Below are 9,450 nucleotides of genomic sequence, written 5' to 3' on the forward strand. Positions count from 1 at the left end.
AGTTTAGAAAAATCTGAATTGTTCTGAGGTGTATTTACTCCTGTAAATGTGGCCTGATACACTATCTCCACCCAATCTAGATACATTTATTTCTGCACAGGTAGAGGTAAGGCCTTGTCGCACACTCTGGAACCAATGTGGGACAGACAGATCAGAATAGGCTAGCACAGTGATTCTCAACCTTTTTCATCTTAACGACCCCTAATTTAGTCCACATTAGAGCCACAGACCCCCGTTTGATGAGATTTTGTCTCTCTGACCCAAATCTGAGAATATTTTCATCGTTAGATATGATTTTGTCCAGAATTCCATGACTATCTGTATTGTAGGTAGAGAGATAAGAGTGAAACTCTGATCAAAATAGTCATTCTTCTACATTCTATAATTGTTCTTTTAAATTAAATAATGAAGTTTAACAATTCATCAGTTTGCTGGGGACCTCCTGGAACACCCTCAAGAACCCCTGGAGGTCCCCAGAACCCACGTTGAGAACCACTGGGCTAGCATTCATTAATGGCCATCTGCTAGGCACTGGCTGGTCTTTGGTGCCAGGCGATGTCACCACCTGTTGTACTCTATAGAAGGTGACATCACCTGGCACCAAAGACCAGCCAATAGCAGATGGCCAGTGCAGTACCCTAGTTTTCACCATTAGGTGTCAGGCTTCACCACAGATTTGGGTTTGGGGTTTAGTTAATCTTTAATATCATGTACGTTTTTTTTTGCTAACAGAAAAGTTACCAATATGGGAGCATTCTGGGAATTTCTTTCTGCTTGGATCATTTCACATTCTCAGTGGAATGAAATCAAATGCTGAAATGTATTGAATTTACTTAAATTCAATTCAACCTACATTGTTTGGGACTTATTTGGTGGCGTTCAGGGGCGGTCCCACTTCAGTTCCACTGCGGTACAAATAAATTGCCAACCACCGAACAGTTAAATGAAAAGCTGCTCAATTTTTCCCACTTCACGAATGAATGTCTGCTAACCATTGTAGCTGAGCTGGAAATATCTGGACGTAACGTGACATCATCTACGTTTGGCCAGTTATCCACAGGAATAAGAAAAATATGCCACCAAACAACAAAGTCAACTGAGGAATGCAAAGTACATCACCGATAGCTTTTAACAGTGTTAAGAGTGTTTTAGGGCGGATTTCCTTGACCATAAAATTGAACACAATTGCCACCAGTGGTCAGCTGAATGATTGCTTTGATCCGATAATACATTGGCCTGGTGGGTGTGATGAATTTCTTAGTCTCATATGCTGTACCATGGTTTATTTCCTTAACAATATTATCAAATATTATCAAATTCTAAGGCAGCTGAATCCACTTTGATTCTGTGATCCATACATTACTGAGAAAAATGACATGTAGTGGTTGAAAAAAACATAGCTAGACATTAAAAATCTACAATCGCTGTACTTGTTCTACATGACTAATTTATTATCTGGTAAAACCTGCCAGCATTGCCATTCTGTGACTGACAGTACAGCTTCTTAGCTTTTCACCCAAACAAGCTGCTTAAACATGCAGTTTTCCATTAACTGGTTATCTAGTGCACAATGGAAAATCTCCATTAGGATTAGCACACCATATAAAAATGTATTATAATTAGCATATACTGCAGAGACTGAATTGAGGTTCACCACTGTTTAGCCAGACCCCAGAATCACCCCATCATCATTAACAGCATGAATCAACATCTTGTTGCCACTGCAAGACAGCTCGACTGTCATTGTGTTCGTTATGGCGAATTCTCACACACATACATGTATCATGTACACACATGTAGCTGACATATGCACATACATATGCCCACATGTGCACTCACACACAAACACACAAACACACACCTACCTAGCTCCCTATTAGGGCTAGCTCAACATACAACACACCCCATTACCGGTAGTGGACCACACATACTGTAACATTCATTAGCGTATATTGTACTACGCAGCGCGTGGCACCGCTGTGTGCATCAAACCCTCCAGAGGCCACAAAACTGCACAGTTTTCCTCCTATTAAACTGGGCTAGTTACAGAGCACTTCATGTAATATTCAAACACTGTGCTGACAAATCACTGTCCCTTCCTTCTCTACTAATGGCTTGTAAGAACAAGGCAAACAGCTCCAAAACAGATTTTAAATGAAACCTTTTCATAACCCACAGCACTCTGCTCGCTGCAGAAAACAAGGATAGGAAGCTAAGGTTGGAAATGTCACATTTGCCAGGTAAATCTTGATATCAAGGGAGTGTTGATTAAATGACTGTACTGTGTCATTATAATGCATGTGCAGGACCTGTTTGAAGTTGAATGTGCAGGTTTTTCCTCTGTTGTCACTACAGCAATCGCTGCGTTTAAATTGAGTTGAGGGTCTTACCCAAGATATCCTTCCTATAGAGCATAATAGCTGACACCCATTCTGACAAGGACTTTGACAAGAAAGTGACAAGTACTCATTCAGTATGGATACAATATGCCCAGCAAAAAGGGACTGTGAATGATTGGTAACAGTCGAGGCTGGTCAAAATAACATATACCACACATATCCATCACATGACAGCAATGATTTTGAATGTTGTTCATTCAAAATGAATGCAGCACAGAAAAAAAAACAACTAAAAAAAAAAAAAAAAAAAAAGAAATTTCATGTGCAAACTCTTTTAGGCTGGATTTTTGCTTATGAATGCTGAAGTTATCCAGTGTTTCCCTTCTGGCATCAGTGCTCATCAGGCCTTAGCACATAGGAGCAGCTAAGAAACTTAATGATAGAAACAGTTATGACACGTGTCAAACCAGCACTGTGTCACATTATTTTAAACCATCTGCCCTACATTGCTGTGGGATTTTAATAGAAGCTTCGAGATTTTGTGTAGAACGATAGCCAATATTTTGCGGCCATATTCAATATCTTCATGCAAAAAAAGCCTCTGAAACAGCATTTAGATCATCATGGGACACTAAAACTCTCCACTCAAACTCAGGATAATGATACTACTACTACTACTACACTAGTACTACTACTAATAATAATAATAAGTGAATTCAGGTTAAAGCTGCAATAAGCAAAATTTAGTTTAAATCTATCTAATCTAGTTTAAAAAAAACATGAAAAGCTACTGAATGGACCGGGAGGAGCTTCGTTCTAGAGCTGATGCCAAAAAGCTTTAGAAAAGGTGAAAACAGCAACACATCTGGCTGCTGTGTGGTATTGGTTTATATCATTAGGTCTCAGTGAAATCTCCACATAGCACACATTAGTTTTAGGGTTGGTTATAAGGTCTGATATCGCTTATTGCAGGTTTAAGGGGTTTCCATAGACAACCAGCATAATATTGATCAATTCTACAATAAATATGTAATCATATCCACCAGATCCCGCTTTTAATAAAAGGACAATATTGGCCCCATATGTCAGACTCTACTTCCTCGTACAGTCCAGACATAACCTCATCATGCTGAGCTTTAACTAGGTCCTCGCTTGCAGTGACAAGGTTTTCCATTTTTCTCTGGACTTGGAGAGCGACTCACCCTGAGTTTTCTTCCGAAGACAATGACTTTTCCTCGTGTCTGTTCCTTCCTGAACCTCCATTCCACCAGGTTCTGGCCGTTTTCTCCTGGCAGGGTCATGTTGCGTCGGGCAACAGTTGGATTAGCGGCGCCTAGCAGTGGATATCGCAAGAAACAGGAGTATCACTAATATGCAGGGCTAAAAATCTGAATATGCAAGACAAAGAAGCTGAAAAATGCTGAAAAAACACTTAAAATACAAACTGAAAGATCCTCAATAGTAGTTACATAAAGGGAAGACTATGGCTATATTTGAACATGAACAGAAAGCCTGACTGTTAAAGGAATACAGCAATTTTTTGGTAGGTTGTCCTGTTGGTCAACTCAGCATACACTATGTTGAGTGATAGTAGCTCCATGCTAACACTTCAGCATACACTATGTTGAGTGATAGTAGGCTCCATGCTAACACTTTAGCATACACTATGTTGAGTGATAGCAGGCTCCATGCTAACACTTTAGCATACACTATGTTGTGTGATAGTAGGCTCCATGCTAACACTTTAACATAGGCCTACACTATGTTGAGTGATAGTAGGCTCCATGCTAACACTTTAACATAGGCCTACACTATGTTGAGTGATAGTAGGCTCCATGCTAACACTTTAACATAGGCCTACACTATGTTGAGTGGTAATAAACTCGATGCTAACACTTTAGCAGACACTATGTTGAGTGATAGTAGGACACTATAGCATTACCTGAAAGCTGAGAAAATGAGAACATAAGCAGCCCTAAAGCTATCTTAAATTATATTCAGCTAAGTCTGTGAGCTGTATGAGTGGTAAAACCTACATGAAATATGATATAAAAACAGCATACTTATTGAACTAGCAGGGACTATTTTCCCCGTTTACACTGCAAGTGAATGTGGTGGGCAATGGGAGACTGTACAGCGAAAAATCACGGTGCAACGGATGAAAAGGTCACCTGAAATGGTTCCAAAAATAAATCTGGCTACATCAGCTATAATGAGTTAATGATATTTCATTTTTAAAATTACAAATCTGCAGGCCATATGATACAAAAAAAACCTTTTTTATTACTAAAAGGTCAGTCTTCTTACTTTGGTTAATGCTAATAATAAGTCACCTACTATCACTCAACACAGTGTATGCTAAAGTGTTAGCATGGAGCACCAGAGCCAATGATCTTCTGGGGCCACACAGATGATTTTGGTGTCTATGTTTTCATCACTTAATGGCTAAATTGACCAATCTAACCAAATCTTGGTGTATTCCTTTAACACATCGTGGCTCAGCTCTGATCTTGTTATGGCTGTCTTAACAGGGCATAGCCACACGCAATTTAAGTTTCCCCTGTCTAAAAAGCCTTGGAAAAAAAAAAAAAAACACACACAACTGAGGTTCCAAGGCATTAAGAAACCGATGCTTTGTGCCTGTGCAAATACAATCTTTGCGTGTCAAATCAAACTGTGAGCTGAGAATATCATTACAGCTGTACCAGCAGTGATCGGTACTGAGGGTTTGAGTAGAACAACTGAAAAACAACGTGCAGCTGACACCCCACTCTGATCCTTTCATAAACAGGCCAATCAGACGGCGCGTACCCGCAGGAATGTGTTTTGGTGTGTCGGAAAGCCCTCTGAAGCAGCATGTGACACTAAAACTCTCCACTGTAACCGATATTTATGAAACCTGTTGGTGGGCTACTGAGCAATTTTCTACCCATAAGCTTTCACCGTGCAGACAGCCTACTCCCAACACTTTACTCATGTAAATCAACAGAAGGTTATTTAAAAAGTAAAAACAATAACAGATTACTTTCAATTTCATCTAATCAGATTATATTTTTGTAATCTGCCCAAAGATGCATACCTGCCAGTATATGGGGCTCGGTCTGGTAGTGTGTATCCATCCCATTGGCGTAGATGACCCTCAGTGAATGGTCATTACCCACCTGGTAACTGTTACGAAGCTGGTCTATATATAGAGAGAGACAGAGAGAGAGAGAGAGAGAGGTTTCATAGATTAACCACAATGATTTTTCATATTGATTATCTGTATCTTGACACTTAGGCAAACGTCTTTAGAAATGTATTCACAAACACTCTGAATTAAAAATAGAATTGAATTGAGAGTGAGAGAGAGAGAGAGAGACAAAAGGGGCAAGAGAAAGAGAGAGACAAAGAGAGAGAGATAAAGGGATAAATGGAGAAAGAGAAAGTGGTACAATTAATTTCCATGAGCGTTTGAACCTGCTAATGGAGCGCAGAGCAGGTATTAACATCCACCAGCCTCTTTTAATTAAGTTCCCCTTGACCTCTCACACAGAACTAATGGCCAGGAGGGTCTGTGTGTGTGAGTGTGTGTGTGAGAGAGAGAGAAAGAGAGAGAGAGAGAGAAATCTTAAGGGGTCCTTGCTGCAGAAAGTACATCCACATAGATGCAACTGTTATTGAAACACATGTATTGGTTTGCTGTGTCCTCACCTGATGTGGTCAGTTTATCTCTTGTGTCTCATTCGATTTCTACGGAAGCCCTGAGAGGCAAGAGGAATTCTCAATTGTCTCATTTCATTCTCTTGTGGTCTAATTACTATGGTATTGCCAGCACCATAGCTCCTGCATCACATTGCTAGCTTGCCTGGGAAGATAAGCAGGTTTGGCTGTGGTTAGTCCTTGGATGGGAGACCACCCGGTGCTGGAAGTGGTGTTGGAGGACCAGCAGGAGGTGCTCTTCCCTCTGGTCTCATGCATAATATCCCCAATGGCCCAGGGCAGAGACAGGGACTCTGTCCTGTGAGTGAGCACCGTCCTTCGGATGAGACGTTAAACAGAGGTCCTGACTCTGTGGTCAGTAAAGATCCCATCGGCACTCATAGCAGAGTAGGGGTGTAACCCCGGTGCCCTGGCAAAATTCCCAAACAGGCCTTCCTTCCATCATGGCCACCTAATCATCCCTCGTTACCTAACTGGCTCCTTCAGTCCTCTACTCTCCACTGTGATAGCTGATGTGTGGTGAGCGTTCTGGCGCAAACTGGCTGCCGTGCATCACCCAGGTGGGCGCTACACATCGGTGGTGGATGAGTTGAGTCCCCCCCCCCCCCCCCCCCATATGTGAAGCGCTTTGAGTACCTAGAAAAGCGCTGTATAAATGTAATCAATTATTACTCATATGGGTGTGGACATGGCATAATGTTGATTTCTTCACTCTCAGAGTTAAATGAACACATGTTAAACATCAGCTTCAGCAGAATTATAAAAAAAGATTTGGACGCCAATGTTTTTTAGTAATGGGGATGGCTTAATTCTAATCATACCAGGGGCAAATTTTACAGAAACATCTAAATCTATATTTCTACTTAGAAAATCAGCTTGTTGCTAAATAATTTGGACCAATATTTAATTTCCTAGACGCTTTCCTTCTCTATGTGCAGCTGTGATGCCAGCCTAACAATAATCTATAATGTACAGCTACAACTGAAAAAGCTTGTCTTTCTGGAGGGGGTTGCGGTGAGGCGTGGAAGTCCCTCCTTGGCATTTGGAAACATTATGTGAAGTAGATGATAAGGAGGAGGGGGAAATAAATAATGTACATGAATTGATGGAGAGGAAAGTTATACTTGTGGGTGGCTCTAAATAACGTATTACATTCCAATCAATACTGTTCCGCTGTAAGGCAAAAACCTACACTGTTTCAGCACCAGTCATTACTGTTTTCCTCACACGCTGGGCTCATTTAGGACACGCAGAAACAAATCACTGCTGGACAGCCAAGGCCTTGCATCAACTGGATCATTAGTTCAGATTTAATAAGGGCATCAGTGCTAAGCTGCTGTTTTCCCTTGCTGTTCAGGCCTAATGTCTAACAAGGACATTCCCCTCAAATATACTGTATAAATACAACTTTCATTACCCATCATAACCAAAACTGCTGGTCTGATTTACTCTAGTGTCTGCAGAACCATAGTGAACAAATCAGGGGCCGGATTCACCAGTGTGTTCTTAAGATAGATTTTAAGAAATGACATGAGAGGAAATTTTAGGAAGTTCTTAAGAAGTGCAATTCCTCAATATTCTCTTAGTAACAGTAACTTCTCAAAATAGGGCCTGAATTAATTTTGGTTAATACACTTTAGGCTTACTGCCATTGAGGCTAGGAGACAAGGCTAGGAGGCAACCCAAAGTGCTTCAATCTACATTCCATTGGGCTTCCATTGGGGAAAAACCTATTTAGAGCAACTAGGGCAAAGATTTAAACATTGGTTGCTGTTGGTAACTGTAAAATTTGTAGCTTATTTTCAACAGACATGAGACAGAGGCCTACCTGGCCCTACACCAAATAAAGCTTTACAATAAATGTTCATCTTAATGTTAGGTGTAGGGGAACCTATGAAGACTTTGAACTATAACCTACTTGTCTAAAATGTGTTTAAATATATGATATTAGAGGCTTACCTTTTCACTGTAGGAGTTTTAAGACAGGTGAAGGGCTGTCTTAAAGTTAAGAAAAAAATCAAGAACAAATTTGAGAACTTTCATTTCAAGAATACCATTTATTCCTAAGTTTTTTGTTTGGAAGAAACATAAGATGAAAGTTAAGAAAATGTATAAGAACTGTTTTTGAGAATAGCATTTTTCCTATTTTTTTCCTTAAGACTAAAATTAAGAAAAAAATGGCACTTGAGAAGATTTTTTTTCTTAAGAGGGTTTTGTGAATCCGGCCCCAGGTTTATAGGCCTAAATACATATAGAGGTCATATTTAGCTGTCACATACTGTAATACATTTCAGTGATTTTTTGTGTCTGTCATTATTTAGACTACTTCTGCTGGTAATGTGGCTTACGTCTTTAATATTTATTGGCTCAGTGAATGCAAGTAAACCTAGCACAAACATTTTAGGCTGTAACCCAAAAGTAATGTAAAGTAGTGTAACTAATTACTTTTCCCAGGGAGTAATAAAGTAATTCATAACTTTTTTTTACAAGAAAAGTAATGCGTAATGTACAATTTATTACTTTTTTCCTTCTGGATTCTTTGTTTCTGTCTGTCTTGCTTTCTCCTCATTAGTAAATAGTTCATGGCGATGGATTGGAACGGAGGTGTGTATGGTGGGTGGAATTCACCAACAGCTCTTATGGGTATAATATAATATATTCTGTCAATGCTGCTTTCTATAGGTCAGGACCTGCAATGGTCCCACGGTGGATTCACCAGAAGCCAGAGAGCAATATCCTAGAATGGAATCTGAATGAGAAATATCATTTTTTTTATTTATTTATTTTTTTTTTTTAGCTATTTCTCACAGAAATATAGATTTACTGATTTTGAGTGTTTGGACTCAGGTTGAGTGCCAGGGCTGCTGGTGGTAGCTGAAGTCCCTGGACTGGAAGGCTGGGAGATAGCTCGGGTAAACTAGGGTGAGGCTTTCAGGAGAAGAGTGCGGAGAGGAGGCTGTGGCTTACTCAAAGGGTTACTGCGGCATGGAAACATATTATTCCTCTCATTTTTTGTTTTTTGAGAAACTTGATGAACATGTATGGCTCATTTCCATATTAAATGGGTTACTGGAAACACTGTAGACTAGGCTGCTTTCACTGCTGTGTCAATCTGATTGAGCGTGGTCTCCCGGAAATGTCGTGAAATGAGCATGAGTGTTTTTTTTTTGGGGGGGGTATTTTATTTTATTCTTTTATTCTATTATTATTCTTTTATTTTATATCAAATTGGTAACACTTGACAATAAGGGTCACTAAGTTAAGGGTTAGTTCATGCTTAATAAGCATTAACTAACCCTTAATTAACAGTTAACTAATGTGTAATTTACTAATGGTGTTCATGTTAACTAAGGTATTAATTTATACATTATTTAATAGTTTATAAAGATGACTATTAAATAATGTATAA

The 9,450-nt window shown here is 39.6% G+C and overlaps 1 protein-coding gene across 1 annotated transcript in view; it reads right to left on the reverse strand.

The window, feature by feature from the left end:
- Window positions 1-5,523, reverse strand: part of LOC139638157 (teneurin-3-like) — a gene marked incomplete at its 5' end in the record, with an annotated part of 29,324 nt that extends 23,801 nt beyond the window's left edge. The window contains 2 exon segments of the mRNA XM_071512195.1: window positions 3,542-3,672; window positions 5,419-5,523. Coding sequence (XP_071368296.1) covers window positions 3,542-3,672; window positions 5,419-5,523 — 236 coding nt within the window.
- Between the last annotated feature and the right edge of the window lie 3,927 nt (window positions 5,524-9,450).

The sequence above is a fragment of the Centroberyx affinis genome, unplaced genomic scaffold, assembly GCF_046629955.1.
Source record: "Centroberyx affinis isolate AG114_WGS23_722 - 3 ecotype Tasmania unplaced genomic scaffold, CSIRO-AGI_Caff_v1 ptg006151l_1, whole genome shotgun sequence".
Lineage (NCBI taxonomy): Eukaryota > Metazoa > Chordata > Actinopteri > Beryciformes > Berycidae > Centroberyx > Centroberyx affinis.